The 24845-nt window shown below is 40.2% G+C and overlaps 1 protein-coding gene across 1 annotated transcript in view; it reads left to right on the top strand.

Moving 5' to 3' along the window:
- Positions 1-2837: 2837 nt before the first annotated feature.
- LOC121960062 (LIM homeobox transcription factor 1-beta-like) overlaps positions 2838-24845 on the top strand; it is a 63455-nt gene continuing 41447 nt past the window's right edge. Inside the window, exons 1-2 of the mRNA XM_042509660.2 lie at positions 2838-3016; positions 5143-5329. Coding sequence (XP_042365594.2) covers positions 2950-3016; positions 5143-5329 — 254 coding nt within the window. The 5' untranslated portion in view covers positions 2838-2949. The remainder of the gene's footprint in view (positions 3017-5142; positions 5330-24845) is intronic.

Raw genomic sequence — 24845 nt, 5'->3', positions numbered from 1 at the left:
CAATAACATATTAGAGAGAAGACAGATTATAGTGAGAAATAATTATATAAAAAACAAAAGAATATAAGCAGTAAACACAGATTATTATTATTATTATTATTATTATTATTATTATTATTATTATTATTATTATTATTATTATTATTATTACTGTTAGGCCTCAACTTTGGAACGGCTTGAGGGGCCCCACCTGAGGATCGAAGGCTGTTAACTAATGAAGCTCATATGGGGTCAGCATTTCTCTTTATGTAGCTTTGGGCCAGACCCAGAAGAGCTTTAAAAATGATCAGTGAAATCTTAAAATAAATTCCAAAATGAACAGGGAGCCAGTGGAGTGATGTGATGCTTTTATTTGAAACCAGTGAGAAGCCTATAGGCTATATCCTGTAGGATTTCAGGATGTTTGTAGGATTTTAGGACATTAGGGTCATAGGACCTCTGTCAGGGGCGTTGGGAATTCTCCACTGGCACTTTTTTAAAAAACAAGATCTATTTTGATACTGTTGTATACACTATGGTTCATGTTTTTGCAGGTGAAGATATGTCATACTAATCAAAAGCTCCAGAGGAATTTTAAATCTTATTTTGTTTTGAGCTCAGCATGTCACACTGTTGCACATTTATCTTTACACCTTAATTTTAAGTGTTGGGGCACACTTATTGGACGCTATGCAATTTCATTCTAGCTCCCCTGTTCCTGCCATCCTCTCACCAGCTCTGACATACTTTTCTATTTTGGGGAGTTTCATGTTTTGACCACAGGGTGTCAGGATTGTCTTCTTTAAGTAGACTTCCATCTTCATTCAGAAATTCTATCTGAAGAAAAGGAAAATAATAAAATGTATTCTAGCTTTGATTGAAAGGAATTTAATAACTACCCACTCCTTTAATGGAAAAAAATGCCAATGTAGATATTATTTCAGCATGCACTAATTACTCAGTTGGAATGAACACAATTCATAGCAGGTTTCTATAATGCAGTGGCCTCATATAGCTATCAATAACATTATTTAATTTTATTTAGTTATTTAATTTATTTTATTTTGTTTAACTTTTAATGGGGCTGATCATCACCTGAAAAAAAAACCACACTCACTGATGACAAAAAGACATTCTATCTTACTCACACAAAAATGGCTAAATCGCACAGTGAAAAGGTGCCATTTCAGAATTTAAAAATCTAACTTTAAAGTTTTATTATCACTTTGAAGGATTAATATTACATATACACACATCTAATTGTTTTCTCAACTGAAACAATGTAGTTTAGCTGCAATTTCTCCCATAGATGCCAATTAAGCAGCAAAATAAAAAAAAAAAAAACTTAGATAAATGAATAAATCAATTTAAAAAGAAATCGCAATGTTGTATTGGAGATGTACTTGGAACCTATCGATATAGTCAACAAGCTCTGTGTTTGACAATATTGCCTGGTGGACAGGTCTGCACTCACCTCCTTAACTGAACCTGGACCATCTTTCAATATTTCATTTGTCATTACTTAACGCCCCCTGAAATACCATGATGATATCTATCTGCGAATAAACTGTGAATGCAGCACAGACAAAAGAGCTGACAGCTGATGATAATTCCTTTGTATTGCTTTCCAAACTGCTGAGAGCTGCAGAGGAGAACTGATCAATCTGCAGCGGTTAAATGACCACAGAAAAATGTCATGTTAGGGCCTATCCGTGGGCAATATTTCATATCAAAACGTGAATCTGTATTGTGAAATCAGTAGGCCTATGAATAGAGTTTCCTTTAGCAATGCAGGTCATAATGAAAAGGCTGCGCGTGCACGGATTTCATTGTGTGCCCAATAAAAGAAAAGATCGTTTGAGGCTCTCTGTAAAGCAAACCGTGGACAACATCAGTGTCCAAATGAATGCAGAAAACGTGCAGAAATACTTCCACAATATTATGGTGCGACCAGAAAAGACTTTGTGTGCTGAATATTCCAGCAACAAAATATTTTCACAAGCATATAAAGACTAAGACACGCACACACATACACACACACGGAAAAAGCCAGAGCCAGATAACCCTAAAATTCTGACTTGACAAAAAGAAAACCCCTCAAAACTCCAAACTGCAATACTTTTGGATGGAATTTTTATATTTTGAAATTCAGTATATCTGTCAATATAAATGTCAAACGCAAGAGTCTAAGCCTACTCTGCCAGGACGAGAGGACCCTCCCCGCGGGACATAATCATATATTTCTCATCTGATCATAATAATGAGCCACTGCTGGTCTAAACGCTGACAGCAATAAATTGCTATAAATAATTAGTCTTCTATTATTCAGTTGACACCTGAAAGTAGTCTAATCAAATCTGAAAAGGCCTACAGAGTCAAGACAAGCAGGGTGTTAGTGGAGACAGACGTGACAAGAGGACGCGGAGATTGTTTTAAGGAAAAAATCGGGTTCAAGCAGGAAGTTGTTTAGACTGTCAGTCAGCCCGGAGTCAGCCCATGATGTTTGAGTGTGTGTGTCTGTGTGCGGACATTTGATGTGATTACAGACGTATCAGAGTCAGTGTGTGGACTCAGGGAGCGGCTCCCGGTGGAGGCGGATCCATCAGACTCCGGCCATCCATCAGACACCAGCCTCTCTGGAAGACTCGGGATCAGGATCAGGCTCAGGACAAGGATGGCGCTTCAAGTCGAGGACTGCTGGACCCTCCTCAGCCCACACCTCTGGATTTACATCAGCTGATAGCCTTGTCCTCTGCCGATCTTTGCTGGAGGCTGAAAACTTGTCAGGGTTTGAACTTTACTGACTGCTGTACATTTGCAGGCTGGGAGGACTTCAAACACACAGACACACACACACACACACACACACACACACACACACACACACACACTGCTGGGTCCCACGGTTTTTGAAGGCAGAGTGCGTGGCGCGTGTCAGCCAGCAGTCATCACTGTGCTGCGTTCGTAAAGATGCTCAACGACATGAAAATAGAAGACGGTCTGCGGACTGATGCGGGCTTTCTGGACGTTTTGATCGGTGAGTTAAGCTTCTTTTCTCTCCTCTCCCCTTGAGCCGCCCCACACCACGCTCATCCAAAAAACTCACACCTGAAGTTGTGGAATTATTAAATCCCTGTTTTTCTTGGTCTTTCTTCTCTCTCTAGCATAGATAGCTACCTAGATAGATAGATAGATAGATAGATAGGCCTATATGTAAATATAATTCAAATAAAATCTTAACTCCTACTTAAAAATAGGCTACGATTGGAAGGGTGTCAACGAATGTTTAGGCCTATAGGCTGATTGATTATATTATTTATTTTCAACCCCCCTGACTTTCTAGGTCTTTATTCTCTCTCTCTTAAGATTATATATATATATATATATATATATATATATATATATATATATATATATATATATATATATATATATATATATATATGTGTGTGTGTGTAGTCAATATAATCTTAATATCCACTTAAAATAAAATACAACCAGAGGGGTGTAAACGAATGTTTTGGCCTGTAGGCCGATCAGGCCTATGTATTGATGCAGTCCATAACATTATGTTGTCCATAACATAAAGGCTGCATGTGTTAACTTTGCTCTTCACTATATTATAATGGGTAGAAGAAGAAAAGAAGGGAAACACAAACTTTGAAAACGCACACAAGTCGTGTTGCGTAAATGTCACATAATTTTTCTCTTATCTACTAATCCATATCCACAATCATGGCAAAAAAAATTAACATATATTAATAGGAAATACAACAAAAACTGGACAAATCAAATATGTGCATAGCTAGATACCACCATGGCATATCATTTGGGAGAACGCACCCTTAAACGTTCAGAATACACAGCAATAAATCATAGTAGTGACTCACTTCACTCTGTATAACTGCTATAGCTGCAGGGTCAATCAAGTAAAATGGGACAAATAAGGTTTTATATCTTGGGCTCTTTAAATATAAGCAGCCAATCCAGTCACCAAACATATTGCATTGTTATTATAAATGTGTTTTACATGGAACAATCATTTTGATTGGTCTATTTTGATTGACATAACCAGAATGAGCAGGGTGAAAACTAACAAAAAAATAAAAATAAAAAAATAAAATAAAATCACTGGTCCCAGAACTTGTCAGGAAAGCCATGTGGCATGTTGGTTTTCTCCTTGTGGTAATAGTACAGCAGCTGAAATAAAATGGTTATAGGATGCCCCATTTTATTAACTGTTTGACATATAATCAAACTATTTTCACAATACACTTAAGTTTTATGGGGAAAGGTTTGGAGTGACTACTTTATGTTTTCAGGTTAAATGAGACAAACAATTGAGCTGAAATGGGACATATCTCTGTATTGGAACCAGCATGATTTTCAGTGCCATAAATTACTTATGCTGTTGTGTCACCCAGCCACAGTTCAGACATCTTTTAGTAGCCTAGCCTTTTTTTGTCACTAAAAATATTAGGCCTAAATATGATGCAGTAAGTCCATGTCAGCTAAGAAAAATTTCAGAATTTGCCATCATTGTTTCACACACGCGCATGTCCATGGTAGACAATATGGCACCAAGAAGACAGACAGTGAGAGAGCAGGCAGAAAACAAACAAACAAACAAAAAAAACATGGCAGAAAAGGTGGAATATCTTTCATCTTTAATGAATAGTTAGGTTCCATTATGATTTCATGAATTATTAACTGAACTGATAAATTGATTTGATGGCTAATTCAAACAAACATGATTGTTCAATTTTACCTGAACACGAGTTTTAAAGTCCAAAGTTTTTAAATTATTTTATTTAACAACATAGAGATATAGCAGAAAACCATAACAAGTTATAACCTAGGCTACAGGTAACACTTAAGGTAGTCTGCAGAATTTTACGTGGTTTTCTTGGTAATACCAAAAACTGTCCCACAAACTGTCCCACATGACCTGACATGACCTGACTTCACCCTACACACAGTTGGCTGCACGTGCACATAATGATTTATCCCGTCCTCCCATTATTCTTGTCATTGCTGGTGTGTTGCCGGTGTTCAGTGTGGATGTGGAGGAATGACTAGCCCTGACAGTGCTGACCCTCCTCTCATGAACCGTCCCGGTGTGTGTGTGATTGTGTGTGTGTGTCCCTTCTCTCCATCTGTCAGGTGGGGACTCTCTGCAGCAGGCTGTGTGTAAGGGATGCACGCGGATCATCTCAGATCGCTTCCTGATGCGGGTCAACGAGGCGTCATGGCATGAGGAGTGTCTACAGTGCGCCGTGTGCCAGCAGCCGCTGACCGCCACCTGCTACCTCAGAGACACGAGGCTGTACTGCAAGGCCGACTACCAGCAGTAAGACCCTGTCCCTTTATTAGAGCACGTGCTGCGACTCCATGCGGCCTGTGGGCCCGAGTGTGTGTGTGATGCCGGTCGGGGAGGGAAATTGAGAGTAGCTGGTAGCCTATCTAAAATAAATAAATAAATTTAAAAAAAAGAAATATATATATATATTTATATACTGTATATATATATATATATATATATATAGACAAAAGCAAGCAAAGCAAAAAAAAAACCCTTTTGAAGCTTTTGCTTCTGTTCAAGCCGAAATGCATTTAAAATCATGAGGCAATGTCCCAAAACAGTTTTTGTTCTTTTCGGTTGTAGTCCCTTCACACTGCAGACATGTTTCCAACAATAGTCAAACAGCTGTCACTGAATTCAGTGACTGAAATGATAAAATCACAATGCATGATGGGTATTATTTATTTGTAATCCGTCTAGCTGTTATTTTTCATGTTAACATCTAAATTTTTAATGACAGACATTTAAGGAAAACTTTTATTTGAGAAATCCAAGAAAATAACCTCAATGGGCTACTGAAATCTAATGATTTAGCCTTTAGCCTTTATTATTTAACCAGGTTGGTCCCATTAAGATCTTTTTAGAAGGGAGACCTGGCCAAGAATAGCAGCAACGCAGAGTTTCAACAACAAACAAAGACCACATAAAAGCACACACAAATTTTAATTTGATGTCGGAATCAAAACGGCTATGAAGAATTCACACAAAAAGCTTCAGAAGAAAAGCAATCAGATGTGAACAAGACAACACGAGTCATGTCAAGTCAATTTTATTTATAAAGCCCACTATCACAAATCACAGTTTCCCTCAGAGGGCTTTGCAGCATATGACATTCCTCTGTCGTTAACAACCCCCCACCCCCCCAAAAGAAACGTCCACCCTTAATGGAGTGTTGCTCACAGCACTCTTCAGTGGAATTGTGGTGTATTTGATGTTCTTCTGTTTTAACAGTGCAGCAGTGTTGTTGGTGGGGCTGCTTGCGGCTGGGTGGTCTTGCCTGTTGTATTGAGGATTTCAGAGCGCAGTGTGTTGACAGCGGGCCGTCTGACTGTCCGATCCTCTCTGCTGGGTGTCTCTGTGAGCCTGTCTGCTTTTCTTTAGGAGCCTTTGTCCAACAGTTAAACGCTTGCTGCCATGTGGCACTGCTGCATACTGGAGCCTGTCACTACAATGGCTAACTTAAATCTCCAATAATAATGCACACAACAGACATCCCACCACAACTTTCACCAAAAAAATAGAATTTCACAGATTCTTTTTAACATAACCCGTGACAGATTCTTTAACCTTGTTTATTTTTAGTAAAATCTGAAAATGTTTCATTGTTACATAAGATGAAAATTATAACTTATTTCAATGATGAACCAGGTTTAATAATAAATCCTGAACCTTTATTTACATAAGAAAGGCAAAAACAAAAGTGAGACCAAATTAGAATAAAGGACAATAAAAGCATATATATATGTATATATAATGAATAGAATTGGGCACTAAAATGTAAATGGGATGAAATAAAGGTGTGGATGGCTCAGATTCAAATATGCAGGAAGCAGTATAATTTACTCAATTCACATTTCAATCAAAAATCAAGCTTGTAAGAAAACCAAGATTTCACCAATGACGTATTTATGATGTGAAATATAAATTTACATGAATATCTGCTTTGTAATATTCAGAAACCGAAAACTAAAACACTGAAAAAACAGTATGGTTTATTTGGGAGGTTAGGAATATTTTTTTCTGGGTTTAAAAATGTGGAGATGAATATAAATGACAGCAGTGGTATACATGGTATCTCACATTTAAAAGACAAGTTCCCTATGAAGGAGAGAGCCAACAAACTGCTTAAGCACTACATTTTGAATTCCAAGATGTGGACTTATCTGATACACCATGAATCCTATCTGCTGTTCATTTCATCCACCTCTATTTTACCGTATTCTCTCTATATTTTTTAATTAAAGTAAAATGTCCCCATATCCTTAAAATAAATGTATTTAACCCTCTTATACATATCCCCATTATCTCAATTAAATATGATCATTTATATGCCTTAATTCTTCTTCTGCAATCCTTCTGTGGTATTGACAGTGCATTACCAGCTCTGACAGCAAAGTGGCAAGCAAATGTCTTTTATACTATTTGGAGAAGCTGTGGACAGGACAAATGAAGTGCAATAAAAGCATGGGAGATAATGTTGGACAGGTTTAAACAATCCCTGTAATTGTATACCGATCTGACAAAAAAAATCAACATTTGTGAAGTTAGACAGAAAATAAGTAACAAAAATCTAAATACAAAAAAATTTAATAAAATAAAATAAATCCAGCAATGAATGACAGAAATATCATTAGTTAAAGTTAGGAATGTATAAAATCATTAGTGATATTAAAATTTAGACACATAATTCATAATTTACAATGAATGTCACATAAATATTATTGCTCAAGTGAGAGAAAACGATTCTACAGAGTACACAATTTTTATTAATGAGAATACAATAAACAAGAGCATCTGAAGGTGTAGGAGAGACCTGTACTTGTAACACTGTTGCTCTTCACTGCACTTTCCACAAGGAAAGCTCAGCCAGATTCTAACTGTCAAACTCTGTCAGAAAATTCACAGGAGGAGTTACACATCATTCAACACTTAAAATGTCCTATTATAATTATAGTGTGTTCTAAACCATTAATTAAATACTGCTTATAAGTGCAGAAAAAAGGAGGGCAAAATGAAATGTTACTTGTATATTTTTGCATGCACGGAGCAAAGCCCCTTTCAAATAATAATAATAATAATGATAATAATAATAATAATAATAATAATAATAATAATAATAATAATAATAATAATAATAATAATAATAATAATAATAATAATAATTGTTATTGTTATTATCAGCATCATCATTATTATTATTATAATAATTATTATTATTGTTGTTGTTGTTGTTGTTATTATTATTGGTCTTTGCCATGGCAGCTCAAATTCCCATCAGGTGGAATAAGTAGAAACATGACACTTGGCCTAATAACTGGAAATGATGTGCAAATGCTTCCCAAGAAATAATTGGTACTTGCACTGTGATTAACAGCCCAAAAAGCAAATTTGGAAAAGCCGTGCCCCTCACACTGTAAGTCCGATTGATTTGAAAGGTGGCACTCATACTCAGCATAATGTGTTCTACAAAAAAACAAAAAAACAAAAAACAGAAAGGACCATTAAAGTCAGCAATGATGGATTTTATTGCTAAATGAGCAAGTTTGGTTGTAAAACATGGCCATTTTAAAAGACTTTGCAAATATTGGGTCTTTGCAGGCCATTATGCATTAAGAATTTATCCCATCATAATGATTTTCCATTGACTGCTATAAGCTACATGATGACAGAATTCAAGATATCTTTAGTACATGTGGGGCAATAGGTGTGCCAAATAACTTTGAACCTGACCTGAAGGTACTGCAAAAAATGTGCCAAAGATGTGTACCCAAAAACCAAGGTGACAGAATTTCACCAAATTTAGTACACATGCTCTGGATGCAAGTATTAACCAGCACCTGACGTGCCATAATGATTGATTTGTGTGGGCGTGGCCTAGTTGCAATTATATGCTATATTATACTTTTGCTCAAATTGCTGTGACCTGGAATGAGCCAGAGATATGAAACCTGGCACCATAATTGGAAATGATGGAATGCTTCACACCAAATTTGATCCTAGTTGGCCCAATTGTGACTCTATCGTTGTAAAAGTAAAAATCTTCTACAGGCCATGCCCTCACACCAGGAGTCTGATGAGTTTGCTATATAAAAAACAGATACAGCTCAATGAGCACAAAAAACCCTTTTGGACAGTTTAGGCCACCATGATGGATTTTTTTTGCTGATTTGCACAATTTGAAAAAACACATATGATGATACTTTTGGGGTTTTGATTTTATCAACACTAAACTTGGGTTGCACCCTTGTGGGGCTGAGATACACAATCCTATAACTCAAGTTGTCTTTGAGCAATCCTGATTAAACCCAGTGGACATATACTGAAATATTAATGTACAGAGCCAGTTAGTGAGTTAATGAGTTTAGTTCAGTTTCGATAAAGGGGGGCTAAATGGCAAGACTTTGAGTGTGCTGTTATTGAAATGTTGTATGCGTTGTAATTGTGGGACAGAATGAGGGCAACTAAAAGGACTTTGATAAGCTCTGTGAAACCCACAACCTGCTGCTTTTGACTTTGATAATTGAACTGCTTCTCTGTGTTGGCTGAGAAGGGGTGTGAACCTGGGACCGTGGCCAAACCGAGGATTGTTTTTTGTTGCTGTTCCGCTATTTTATGCACTTACCATGAGTGAATGATTAAGAAACATAAACATAAAAGAAAAGAGGAATAAGGGCAGGATGAGGAAGAGGAAAAGGAAGATAAAGAGGAAGATAAATTACAAATCAATGAGTATACATTATCAGAATTTATGGACCAAAAATATCATTAATCCTTCAAATATGTTTGAAATCATGTGTTTCTAACCCACACAACACAATGTCTGAAGAGGGAAAAGCATGTTTAAACCACACTACCATGGACGTGAGTTTACAGATGGCTCCAAGGCAAGTTGTTATCAAGTTGAACTACCTCTCCAGTGTAGACTTTAGAAGTGATTTCATACTATGATACAGCTAACCACCAGGGTGCAGTATAATAGCTGTACATGTATTTAGGGGGAAGATTTCAAACTAGTGTCTAAAATTCATCAAGACAGAAATCTGAGAATTAGCTTACTTCATCTAGACAACAAAGAAAAATATCTGGAATATTTCTTTACCAAAATTGCTTGATCCATAAGTGAAAAAAGAATGCTTAAAGATGCTCTTTTTCCATTGCTATACATGATGGCAGAATTCAAAATTATGTCGAATATTTGGTTTTTGAAACACAATTAATTTCATCTATCCTGACAACAAAATCTTGTCATTTTTTCATAAACATTGGAGGTTTATTTAGCAAGAATTTTGCAGTAGCTGTTTACAGTGACACATTTTAATGCACCATGGGGTCATTTTTTGATCAAACAAAAATCTGTGTAATGCAATTGTGAGGGACAATGTGAAGATGCTGTGTGGTGAGTCTGGTGTGAATTAAGCTAAAAAGGGGATGGGGAGACAAATGGTTTTAAGTTTTACAGTTTTTGATAAAAACAGAGCAATGGACTTCACAAAAGTGTCACAATTGGGCCTTTAGACTCGGCTATTTATTTCTTATTTTTAATATTCATGTTGTGACCACAGACCACCAGTGTGATTTGCAAGTATCATTAACATATAAACTGGAGAGCTGTTAGTTTGTTTCTAGCTCGCAGTGAAAAACTTTGCTAACTGTTAATTTCTAACTGTTGAAAACCTTAAGTTCACAACAAAACATCAACACTTCCAGCCTGAGACCGGCTGGTTGCATCAAAAATAAAAGCATCTGTGGTTCCTCTTTGATTTATTTAATTATAGCAATAACTGCATTAGAATATTGTATTTAACTTCATTATAACAGTACTTAACTATAGTTAATTTAATAGATTTGTATCTATTTAGTCTACAGTAGTTTAGAAGAGATTTCAAAATTTTGAGATATAGATTGTGTATCGTCATATAATCTAAAAATACTGTAATATTTTTGTATACATTATAATTATATTATTTTATTATTTCATAATGCTCAGCCTCAGTACATACACAGTGTGTGTTCATTCACAGTGCGGTAGGTCCAAGGGGAGGTGAATGGCGAGGAGAAGCGTGAGGCTAGTGAAATGGGGAGCGGGGAGTTTGTCCAAAGTAGAGAGAGTAGCAAATAGCTGAGTCCAACGGCTAGGGGCTGGGCGGTGAGGCACTGGAGCTCGTGGACAGATAGGCACTGGAGAAGACAAAGAAGCATGCCTAAGTTCAAAAACATCCAGAGATCACAAAAACCCAAAAAACACTAGAGAACCACTGGTGAGGTGGTAAGACAATCTGGCCCCAGAGCAGAGTGAATCCAGAGTACTTATGCTGCAGGGGAGGTGATTTTGGGATGAGGTGCAGGTGAGGAAGTGTGCAAGGAGCTCCAGCTCCAGGAAACCACGCCCAGCCCGTGCAAAAAAAGAGGACACCCAGAGACACCAGCAAAAAACACACCAAAAAAAAAAAACAGTCCAAAAAGCACCACAGAAAACACAAAGCACCACAGTGCCCCCCCTTCAACGGAGACCACCCAGTGGACCACTGGACTTGAGGGGGGGCAGGTGGTAAAAGTCCCAAATGAGGGACCCATCCAGAATGAGCCCCCGAGAGACCCACAAGCGCTCCTCTGGACCGTAACCATCTCAATCCAACAGATACTGAAACCTCCGGCCCCAGGGACGGACATCCAGAATGCGGGACACCATAAACGCCGAAAAGCTGGGGGGGTGGAGGGCACTGGAGGACATGGCTTGAGCAGGAAGACATGAAACACAGGGTGAATATTCATAGATGCTGGCAACTTCAATTTGGCAGCGGCAGGATTAATCATTTTAACAATCTCAAAGGGACTGACAAAACGAGGCACTTATGTGACCCCGTCTGCAGAGGTAGGTAACGTGAGGAGAGTCAGACCCGCTGACCCGGGTGATAGCCGAGGGCAGGTGAACAATGGAGGTCCGCCAACCGTTTATTATTCTCTGCCGACCGCTGGAGGGCCGCACAGACCGTTCTCCACACTCCTTTAATCCGACGAAGGTAGTCGGCCACAGCCAGGACCGCCACAGCCTCCTCCTGGTCCAGGAACAAGGGAGGTTGATAGCTGAAGCAGGCCATAAAAGGCAACATCCCGGTGGCCAAGCGCGGGAGAGAGTTGTGGGCATACTCAATCCAGGGAAGAAAGGAGCTCCAGGAAACAGGGTGGTGAGCGGTGACACAATGCAGAGCGGCCTCCAGATCTCTGTTTGGCCGTTGGTCCCGGGGTAGTAACCAGAGGAGAGAGTGGCTGCTGCGCCCACCACCTTGCAAAAAGCCTTCCATACCCGGGAGAACTGAGGAAAACCGATCAGAAACAATGTCTAAAGGAATTCCATGGAGCTTGAAAACATGTTCCACAAGTAGATTAGCTGTTGCCAACGCAGACGGTAACTTTTGCAAGGGCACATAATGAACCGATTTAGAGAATCGATCAACTATAGTCAAAATCACAGTGTTACCGTCTGAGGGGGGCAGACCTGTGACGAAATCCACGGTGATGTCTGACCAGGGGCGACTTGGGATGGGAGAGCGCGCAGCAAGCCAGCTGGCAGACGATGAGAGGTTTTCCCCCGGGGACAGACGGAGCAGGCGGCCACAAACTCTCTTGTGTCTTGGTCCATGCTCGGCCACCAAAACCGTTGGCGTAGGAGGACAAGGGTACGTTTGGCCCCAGTATGACAGGAGAGTTTTGAGGAGTGTCCCCACTGAAGGACCTAGGAACGAACAGACTCAGCAACAAACAGACAGGGGGGTATTAGGTCCACCACCCAGATCGGGTTGGTGATCCTGAGCCTGCCTCACTACTGCCTCTATTTCCCAAGATGCGGCCCCCACAACGCAGGTGTCAGGAAGAATGGGTTCCGATTCTTCAGGGTCCAAGGTTGGGGAGTGGAGCCGAGACAGGGAAACGGGTTTAGCGTAACGAGAGCCCGGTTGATAGGAGAGGGAAAATCTGAATCTGCTGAGAAATTAAGACCGGCGAGCCTGGCGAGAGTTAAGCCTTTTGGCAGAGTGGAGATAAGCAAGGTTTTTATGGTCAGTCCAAACGATCAATGGAAGCTCTATACCTTCCAGCCAGTGTTTCCATTCCTGCAGAGCCTGAACCACCGCCAACAGCTCTTGATTGCCCACATCATAGTTTCTCTCTGCAGGAGATAAACGACAAGAGAAGATATCACAATGGTGGATTTTTTGCATACTTTGATCCCGTTGAGAGAGGACCACTCCAACGCCCTTGTCAGAGGTGTCCACTTCCACCACGAACTGGAGAGACGGGTTAGGGTGAATCAACACTGGAGCGGTGGTAAACAGGGATTTCAGGAGAGCGAAGGCGTGGTCTGCTTCTTTACTCCAAGCGAAAGAGTTTTTTACGGTGGTGAGACGAGCTAGGGGAACAGCCACCTTGCTATAGTCATGGATGAAACGGCGGTAGAAGTTTGCGAATGTGAGGAAGTGCTGCAACTCCTTCCATGAGGTGGGTGTGGGCCATTCCGTGACTGCCTGGATCTTGGCCGGATCCGGTTGAAGCTGGCTCTTAGCGATGACATAGCCCCAAAAACTCACAGAGAGAGGAATGGAACTCAATAGAAGAGTTCAGAGTAAAAAGTTCAAATAAATTACTAAATGCATTACAATAAAAAATGGAATATCACCATTAAAATAGCAAAAGTGCAGACAAGACATGCGAAGAAAAAAAAAATATTTAAAATCGATTTTAAAAATAAGTTTGCTGTCATCTCAGGGTGCAGTAGGCAGCGTAAAAAGGTCTTTTAGGTCTGTTGGACTGAAAGATGCAAAAACAGCTGTTAAAATCTGCTAAATCATTGTTTTTCACACAACTGGTGTTGATTCCTTCTCCTCCTCTCCATTTCAATTTCAGTTTTCATTTTCAATTTTATTTATAATATTATTATAAATCCCTCTGTCTTTGGAACTTCACAGCAACAAAAAATGAGCATCTGAGGAGGCATCTCTCTTCCAGGACGGACAGATGTGCAATATATGTTGTAAAGAACAATAAAATTACAGTAGCAAATGAATAAAAATATACATAGGAAAGAGAGAGAGAGGGAGAGATGCACAGCAACAACAATAATAACAATAACCGAATATATAACAATTGAAATAAAAATGTGAGTATTAATAAATGTATTTTATGACAGTATGCATATCATGCGCATATATTGTACATGTGTTTGACAATACTAATCATATGTCTATATTAATAGTGGAGAAATGACTAATAATAATGGCAGTAGTAGTAGGCATCATGTAGCATACAAAAACACAACCCGCGATCCAGGAGCAGCTGTGATCCAAGAAATCTCTCTAGGAGCACTCTTTGACCCTGTTTTTTTTTTTTTTTTGGCTTTGTCTGTGTTGCCCTTTGTAATATTTTGCTACTTGCTCTTCTGTTCGAGTCCTCCATTATTCATTTTGAAACATGGAGGTATGTGGGATATGTCATTTTAAAACTGAGCTTTATTTTAATAGAAACCAGAGGACCTGGTGTGTTCAGCATTAATCAAAGCAGAGACCCCATCAGGTGAGGATCCAGGAGTAAATCTTGGACCGAGACACAGCAGGCTGTCCAGGAGTCTAAAATACACTCCCCCCTCCTGGGAGCAGGGGGCAAAGACAAGAGGAGAGGGGGAGGATAACAAATTCAACCCAAAGAAACAACACAGGGACAAGAAGCAGCTCTTTAAAGCCATGTTCTTTTTGGACACCACAGCTGTTAAGCGGCCCAATGCAGCGCTAGAAAAACGAGCCCTCATGAAAACTTTCCAGATTGGGTTTCATTGCCCCGCCATCCTCTTCCCCTGCAGCCGTAGTTTGTCCTTCTCCCACAGTCTCCAACGTCTTCTAACTACAATAATTTATGCCAGTGGTCCTCAGAGCCCAGCTTGACTTCAAACAGAGGCAACATGAAACAGTCGGTGGATGTGGCGCATGGGGAACTGTGGAGGGAGTTTTACCTCCTGAGTGTCAGGATATAGCCACTGTTTGAGAAAAACCTTTGCTTTACAGGACTCACAAACACATAATCAAAGCTTCAATTGGTATCAGTCACAAAAATATCCCCACTCACATTTGTTTTATGGTGTATTCATGTAATGTGGTCTTTATTGGTCTTTCTTTCTGATATTTATTTTGTGCATCTGCCAACAAACAGACCATTATAGTTCCAAATCCATTAAACAGCACCACTTTGAGGGTGATTTTGGCATATGATCCCGATGCCAAAAGGCACCAATTCGCATACACATTATATGCCCCGGACAGCATCAGTTGAGAACGCAGCTGGATGAAACCTGTTGCGTCCACATGGTATGCTGCTGGATGGCATTAACGCTGCCAATAATAACGTAATACAAGGGGCGTGAGGACACCTTTAGGGCAGATGGGAGGGAAAGTTGAATGTGTCAAAATGTGATGTTTTTTTCTACACCTTACCATGTGCCTCCGTCCTCTAATCTTAACCATCCATACTAGCATGTGCGTTTGAAGTCCTGGTATCTGTCGCCCTGTGTCTGTGTTGCCTAAACATAAACATGCCCAGCGTAACCCCAACATATGCATTTGATCATCGTAGTGGCATCCCAGACATAGGAGGATACCTAAAATGTAGATGTGGAAGTCTACTGCAAGGCGACAACAGGAGGGGACCATGACAGTACCCCCCCAACGACTGCTACCAGGCAGTCGACCAGGCTTGTCAGGATGCCGGTGATAAAAGTCAGTCAACAGGATGGGGTCCAGAATGAGGGACCGGGAAATCCAACTCTGTTCCTCCGGACCATAACCCATCCAATCCACCAGAAACTGGAACCCACGGCCCAGACGGCGGACGTCCATGAACCTGCGGACAGTGAAAGCGGGATGCCCATCCACGAGCTGGGTGGGCGGTGGGGAGACGGAAGAAGGGCACAGATCACTGGTGACAACAGGCTTGAGCTGGGACACATGGAAAGTGGGATGGATCTTCAGGGCTGGTGGCAGTTTCAGACGGACAGTGGATTGATTGATGATCTTTTCAACTTCGTAGGGCTGATAAAGCGGGGTGCCAGTTTCTTGGATGGAACGTTGAGTGGAATTTCCTTGGCCAACAACCACACCATCTGGCCTGGAAGGTAAACAGGGGTTGGAGTCCTATGACGATCCGCCAACCTCTGATTCCTCTCAAAAGAGCGCAGAAGTGCAGCACGTGTCCCCCTCCACACCCTGCGCATCCTACGCAGGTTGAGCTGGACAGAGGGAACTGAAACTTCCTCTTCCTGGACAGGGAAGAGGGGAGGCTGATAACCCAGGGAGGATTCGAATGGGGATCTACCAGTGGCTGAGCAGGTGAGTGAATTGTGTGCATAGTCAATCCAAGGCTGTTAGGAACACCATGATTTGGGGTTCAAGCACAGACACACCGTATTGTGCCTCCAAACTCTGGTTTGTGCTCTCCGTCTGGCCGTTTGATTGAAGATGATAACCAGATGTCAAGCTGCTGGTTGCTCCCAAAGCTTGACAGAACACTTGGGGAACTGGGGACCCCAATCCGAAACTATATCTGCAGGTATGCCACGGATGCGGAAGACATGGTTAATTAGGAGATCGTCCGTCTCCGCCACCGAGGGCAGCTTATACAAGGCCGCAAAATGGACAGCCTTGGAAAAAGGATCCACTATCGTTGAAATGACAGAATTACCTCTCGAGGGAGGCAGACCGGTCACAAAGTTGACAGTGATGTGTGACCACGGGCGTCCAAGTACAGGGAGTGGTTGTAGAAGACCAGCAGGAGGGCGGTTGGAAGACTTCCCTCGAGAGCAGGTGGTGCATGCAGAGACAAATTCCCTGCTGTCCCGGGCCATGGTCGGCCACCAGAAATGCCGCTGGAGGAGAGTCAAAGTCCTTGAGATTCCAGGATGACAAGCAGAGTGGGAATTGTGCCCCCACTGGACCACCTGGGAACAGACTTGGTCTGGGACAAAGAGACAATTAGAAGGCCCCCCACCCGGATCAGGTTGTGTTAGTTGTGCGTTTCTCACCACTGCCTCGATGGGGAATTCTGCAGCACCCAATAAACAGGAGGTGGGAACGATGGTGTCTGGTGTGGCTTCCCTCTCACTGTCGGTCTGGAAACTCCGGGATAGAGCGTCAGGCTTGATGTTCTTGCTTCCTGGTTGGTAGGTAAGGGTGAAGTTGAACCGCCCAAAGAATAAGGCCCACCGAGCCTGGCGAGAGTTCAGTCTCTTAGTGGTTTGGATGTAGGCCAAGTTCTTCAATGTTCCCTCTTAAAAAAGGGTTTCTCTGCTCCCTCCAACCAGTGTCTCCACTCTTCCAGAGCCAGCTTGACTGCCAACAGCTCCCGATTCCCAACATAGCTCCTCTTTGCGGGGGAAAATTTTCGAGAAAAATATGCACAAGGGTGTAATTTTTCATCACCTGAGGATCTCTGAGACAGAGCAGCCCCAACACTGGTATCCAAGGCATCCACCTCGACGGTGAACTGGCGAGTAGGATCAGGCTGGATTAGGACAGGAGTAGAAGAGAAACGCTTCTTGAGTCCTGTAAATGCTGAATCCGCCTTGGTGGTCCACACAAAAGGAGCTGAGAGAGAGGTGAGACGGGTGAGAGGAGCCACAATCATGCTGTAATTTCTAACAAACCTCCTGTAGAAATTTGCAAACCCCAGAAAATGTTGAAACTGTTTCCGGGTAGCAGAGACCTCCCATTCCATGACTGCCTGTATCATGGCCAGATCCGTCTTCACCTGCCCGCTCTCCACAATGTAACCCAGGAATGAGATGGATGAAGTGTGAAATTCACACTTCTCAACCTTGACAAACAACTTATTTTCAAACAACCTCTGCAAAACCTGTCTGACCTGCACCACATGTTCCGAGAGGTTGCGAGAAAAGATCAAGATATCATCAAGATATACAAAGACTGACCAGTTTAAGAATTCCCGGAGGACGTCATTAACCAGCGCCTGGAACACTGCCGGAGCATTGGTGAGCCCAAAGGGCATGACCAAATACTCAAAATGTCCCAAAGGCGTGTTGAAGGCAATCTTCTACTCACCCCCCTCCTTCATCCGAAAAAGATGGTAGGCGTTTCTGAGGTCCAATTTGGGTGGAGCAGGAAGCAAGGAGCAGCGGTGACTCTGAGGCAGGAGGCAGAAGACACAAGGACATAAGCCACACAGGCAACAACTAGAAAAAACTCGGAACAACAGGTAATGTTGAGAGGCCATGAGAACATCTACCACTTGGCAGGAGTAATACTCTGGCGACGAGAAGATCTGAAGCCACTGCTTAAGTACTCCACCAGCCCATCAGGAGATTGCCTGCACCTGGCCCAGCCTACGGAGAAACACCACGCCCACACTCACACATACACACAGGTTAGAGCACAGAATAATCAGCAGACAGGGAGAAACACACACAGGAGGAAGAGGGGGAGGGGCTGCACCGCAGCTGACCGTGAGAACATAATACTCAATCAGTAATATTCATTTCATTTTGATTTGCCCTAAAATCAAAGTGATTTTCAAGTATCCTTTATTATAAGAAAGTGTAAATAAAAGTATATAAAAATAAAATTCTTATCGCAGTATCACATTTAAATTTGCATCAACAAGTTTAAACAGCTGCAGAATGTGCAGCTGTCATGTTACAAACCAGCAGAGTGGTAAAATAAATATACTAACTTGTGAATTCACCATTAGTAATTTTCTGCCATCATTTATCTTTTGCCTTAACGAAGACAACTATGTGACTTTTTACTGTAATACATTGTTATATAATATTTTTCTCTATTGCAAAAACACAGCTCCTGAAACTAGGACGCTGTTTTTTACAACTCCATGCACAAAAACCAAATTCAGATACACTAAATACAAAACGTCTTTTCATTTACAGCATGCTGTAAAAATGAACACAAATACAATGGGGAAACAAAATCGGTTTATTCTTAATATGCCTTATATGCCTCTTTCTCCTTCTCCAAAATTGGCCTCCATTGTTGTTCACACCAAAGCGCAAACCTGACTCATATATGATGTTCAAAGTTCTAAAATGTTCTGTGTGATCTGATTGGTTCCATGTGTCTTCATGTGTACTGGTGATTGCTAATTGAATGCTGGTGATTGCTAATTGATGTTTCAGTGGGAGTGTTTATCAATTGACACAGTCTTTCAGTTTTGAATGATGTGTCTAATGTAGTGTTAGGTGTTTTGAAAAAAAAGTGTGAGGCTGAGAATGGTCTTATAGTTGTACTAATCTGGGATTAGTTTTTGCTCCTTTTGTGTTGAGTTTTAATAATTGTGTAATATTTTCGATTTTAGTATATAGTATACAGTATAATTGTAAAAAACTATATTCAACGGAGGAAGTATGCAGCATGGATCCATCAAATTAAATGAGTTAAATGATGTGCTGAATGCATCATTGTAAAGGGTTAGGGAAAGGGGACCTGGCCCCACATTTTTCAATGTGGGGCTAGCACAGGCACAGGTCATCCTTCTATAGGATTGAGGGCACATCTTTGATTAGCATGTTTCTGATAAGTCAAGAAACACAGATGATTTTGTGGAAAAGGGGTATAAGAGCAAGCACTTACCCTAATTCTCTGTTCTCTGAAAAACTGCTTTGAAACAGACAGAAACTCTATGGTAGGCTGCCTGCCTGTGCAGAGAATGAGAGGAAACCACAAATAGGAAATAAGTACATTTCAAAATTAGAAAAAAACTTAGAATGAAATAATTCAATGATGGAAAAAGTGAAAAATTAATCAAATGCATTTACTAACTATTAATGTTTTATAAATAATGTCATACAGAATACTGTAGACATTGGACAATGCACAGAACACCTCCCATTGCTCCTGAACAACATGCATTTGATATCACTCCCTTTACATTGTCAGCATCCTGTTGTTTTATGTCACAGTGTCATTTAGGAAGTGTTGTATGTTTCTTCCCACTGACCTTGAAGAACAGCATGGCATTCCTCTCCCACACTGGGACCCACTTTAAAAGTTGAAAGAGCCACAAATCATCAAGGGGCTGCATAGTGCTTGTTTCTCTGAGAGGATGATGATGATGACATTTATACCACCCCATCAATTATGACTTAAAGTGAATAAGCCTGTGTAATGTTTTTGGTTAAAACCTTGCCGTGAGGTTTAGACAGAGATAGCTTTGGGACACTGTAAGGTTTATCTAGTAATATGATAATGTAATGACTCCAGAAAACTGTCTACCCTTTTTAAAGTTTAAAGCAGCATCTCCATGTTCTGCAGTTAAACTCATGTTTTCCTGTTTTCATCATTGTGTGGAGGTGAGGGTTGGGGTGGTTGGTAGGTGAGAGGATGTCTTACGTCTGCCATCAGACTTGTAATTAACTTGAGCAGTTGTTATGTTATTATGTTGAACAAATACCACGTGACAAATACTTCTGTGCAGGCAATGTTACATCATGAGAGGCATGCTGTAATTGTATGCTGGTTCCAGGCATTTTAATGGGCACCTTCTGTGACCCAAAAAATTTTCAGAAATTTTCAAAAACTTTTGAGCTTTTGAAACAAAAAGGAGCCAGCCCCCTGAGCAATTTAACATTAAAAAGATGTTTAGTAATACATCTATTTGATGTTTAGATTTAGCTTTTATAAGGTTGAAAGGTGACAGCTTAATAGATATCTAGTCTTAGCCTAATTGGGCTATATGTAGTTGATATATCCAGGTCTGTAACAGGGCTATCGTGCGCTGTTTTTTAAATGGCTTTTTCATGACACACTGACTCGGTTTATCAAAAGTTTTGGGACATTTTTTTGTTGCTGAAATAGTATCAGAATCGATAGTTATATAGCCCATGTAACACTCATATTACATTCTCGTTTTCCACTCTATTACATAGAGACACATTGAATGTACCAACAGCAGACAAGCAATGGCTTCTGCAGGAGTATGGAAACACCACACACAGAAATGCAGTACATATAATACTATAACCACTGTAATAATACAAATAGCAATATGTTAAATTCATTCAGAGGATTTTTTTTTTTTTAACATTGAACCTTTTTATGAATCATTTCTATACATGTGTATGAGCAAAGAAAATAAACAAAAAAAAAGAACACTTGTCAAGGTGGCTGTAGATCAGTCACCTTGTTGAACCCCAAATTGAATGTGCGTGAATGTTTAGAACACTGAGTAGCACGTGGCACCTTGTATAGTAGCCTTGGCCACCAATATGTGAACAGGTGATATACATGTGCAAGTCTATTTACTGTTTGTCAGCTGTTCTCTACTCAGCGCCCTCTTTGTCTCCCTGAAATTATGAATAGAAGGCTTAATGTTTTAGTAACAAGGCAGTGACTTTTTATCTGATATTAAATAAACAAAGTCTTTGCTTTCAGGTTATTTAAACCTGTTTAAACCTACCTGAGCTAGGTCTAAGAGGCTAAGCATCACATATCAAAATATTAATATTATTAATAATAATAATAATAATAAAAATAATAATAATAATAATAATGATGATAATAATAATAATTAATTTTAGTCAATATCAATATGGTTTGATTCTCTACAATTGAATCCACCAGTTAAGTTTACTGCAACCATGAGCATCAAGCAGTAATTCAGATTAGTTGTCCTTTCTTTGATTATTTCTATTCTTTCAGTCTGTAAAGCTTTACCACTCAAAGGAATGAAAATGATTATTTTTGAATATAGTTGTCTTAAACCCCTTACTAACTGTGTATGCAAACTTCATTTGTCAAATGGGCTGCAAATTTGTCTCTCATGCTTCTGCAGTGTTGTGTTGGATACGCTTGCTTTGCTACCTTGATTGCTACAAAATAAAAGTGTCTCAGAGCTTTTCTGGATATTCTTAAATCCAAGACAGCCCCAAAATACAACATGTGCTTCCAGTTTAGAGGGTGAATGTGGTCACTTATCATTGTGACCTCCATACTGCAGAGTTTAAAGGCCCTTTTGAAGGTTGAAGGTTGAAGGTTTATTTATTGCTCATTTTTTAAACAAAGTTTAAAAACAAAATTACAATTCTCCTTGATCCTGCTACATCTTTGGAGTTGAAGGATGAGTTGATTAAAATCAGTGGCTACTATGAAGATTCCATCCGGTTGCTTGGTGATATTGCTGCTGATGACATCGCTCAATTCCTGCAGTGCATTTTTTTAACTTGCATCAGAGTCTTGTGTTCAAATGGTCCCCACAAGGTCAGTCCATCCAGTGCAACAGCTTGATCTGGGATGTCAGGTGTTAACCATGTCTCTATGAAGATGTGCGCAGAGCAGTCCCAGATCTCCCATTGCTAAGTGAGCCAAAATCACATCTAATCCACTCCACTCTCCTGCGATCAGACAGACAAAAGAAGCCTTGGTATAGGAACAGCTCACACTCCGAGCCAGGCCAGTCTCACGGTAATACCGACTCATCTCCCTCTTTTCGTACGGCACTGATGCTGAGTGTCAATCTATTGTAGAAAAATCATGTTTCAGCAGAAGGGGCCATGGTATTGAAAAACCGATGTTGCCTTTTTTCTTTAAATCATGGCTCTGAGACAGCATTATGTAACGTGACACATTGTATTGTACCTAATATTTGGAGTATACACAACAGTGATATCAATAGAATATTTAGAATATTCATTTTTTAAATCACGTAAGTTATTTTAAGCTATGTGCTAATGCATCTATATGGACAACATAAGCAGCCATATTTTATACTTTTTTTCTCCCATTTTTCTGAGATTATTTTCTCGAGATCTCAAGATAACAAAACTGTTTTCCTGAGATCTTGAGATAACAATACCATAATAGTAGGCTTTTCATTAAAAGAATTTATTTGAAGCATCGTAGCAATGTCAGAAGAGCAGGAGAATATTGGCCACAGCATAACATGGGGGGGGGGGCACAGTGGCTATTTGCGTCCATTTTTGATAAATTGAACGATGACTGATACACATCATGAACTTCCGAGCCATCAAGTAGTTCGACAGACAGCTGTTGCAATGCAAACATTCATGTTGTAACATTCACTTATTCATTCATTTAAAAAATAGTTTAAAGTAGAAATCATAAAATCACAAAATAAATGGCTCATCTACATTAGTGTCCTGGACATCAATCAGTCAGCATGGCATGACATGTGACATGTGACAGAAATCTCCGGCCTATCACATTTAATTTGCTATCACAAGAAAGATCTCAGATGAATTGTGCCATTATTTCAGAAAAACACAGTTTCTTGATCTTGAAATCTTGAAAAACCATTAAGGTTTTCACAGTCCTCCATCCATGCTGCTTGTTTGAAAAACTGTTCTACGGCCTGTCCGTGACATTGAACATGACACACACAAAAAAACCCAAAACAAAAAAAAAAAGGAAAACCCAAATAGAGAAAAGCATACTTGTCTGCTGCAGAGCCGTGTACACTCTGCTCTGCTGGCAATGGGAAAAGAGTCCATAGTCTTTTTAAGCATGTTTTCTTGTGTTTAAATAATCTGGGTACATGTGTTAATTTTGGTGGAAAGGGGGTATTATTTTCTCATTCAAAGTAGTTTTAAGGTTTGTTTCCAGCCTGATCATTGCATTGCTTGTGTTTCTTGCCCTGTCAGAAAATCAGTTTAATACTGCTGACTCATAGAATAGTCAATGCCATAAGTAATGCATAATGCCAATGATGTTTGCTGTCAAAGAAAGTTTGCTGTCAAAGAATCCTTTTTCTTCCTTTCTTTTAAAATCTAAAAATGCATCAGCTCAGAGGAGAGCAGCTCTCTGCTGTGCCAGTCTGTGGTTGGCTGTCTCTCTCTCCCCTCCTTCTGCTTTCCCTTTTTCCCCTGTTTAATCGTCAGCGCTGCAGGCCTCTCCTGGGAATCTGGCTGGCATTTAGCAGGCTGAGACAACTCAAGACCCCAAGGGCTCATCCAAAACCTGCCCGCTCCAAGCTGTCCACATTATTAGCTCCCTGCTCTCAAAGGAGCCCTCAGCCATTCACACACAAAGCAAACACACCAAAACAATCTCACACTCCTTAACTCTGTCTTTATAAATCTTGCTCCTTGTTGTTTCTTTTCTGCTCCGTGCTTCTTGTCTCTTGCTTTCTTCTGTGTTCAGCCTCTGACTCTCCCTGGAGAAACTGGAACAAGAAGTGTATGTTGTCAGACAGCATCTCCACCACTGTGTAACAGTAATTACCTCACAGATATTCCCTGCCTAATTATACTGCTGTAGATCATTTGCGTGAATCTTTTCAATTTTTTCATAATGAGGACAAACAGATGTCTGTCATCTTGTTGGTCTCATTTCACTGCAGCATATATGATGTCTACCTTTGAGTTCTTTCTCTGTTTCTACCTGCCTGTCTCAATCTCTTTAGACAATACTATGAGTGTGTGACACCTGTGTGACTAACCCATTTATTTTTAACCTACTACTTGTTCAGTCAACAATGACTTGTGAGGCAAATCAACAATTGTGGCAAACATTTGCTTAAGCAGTTTAGACATGTTGTTAAGACTCTTATTTTGTAGAGATTGACATCATTGATAAAATGCTAAAAATTGCAAATATTTTCATACCTATATATAAGAGCAATAGGATTTTTAAAAAAGACAATCTGTATGTATTTTTTATAAACTTACTTTACAGTTAACACCTCTGAAAGGATAGCCTAAAAACAATATGAGTTATGCAGTCTTTGGAGTGCAATGTAAAACTAAACTCTCCTCTCAAAACAATGT

This window comes from Plectropomus leopardus, chromosome 20, assembly GCF_026936395.1.
Source record: "Plectropomus leopardus strain MGB_pleo_1.0 chromosome 20, ASM2693639v1, whole genome shotgun sequence".
NCBI classification, from domain to species: domain Eukaryota; kingdom Metazoa; phylum Chordata; class Actinopteri; order Perciformes; family Serranidae; genus Plectropomus; species Plectropomus leopardus.
Note: the sequence above shows the minus strand (reverse complement) of the source record. Positions and strands in the feature narration are given on the sequence as shown.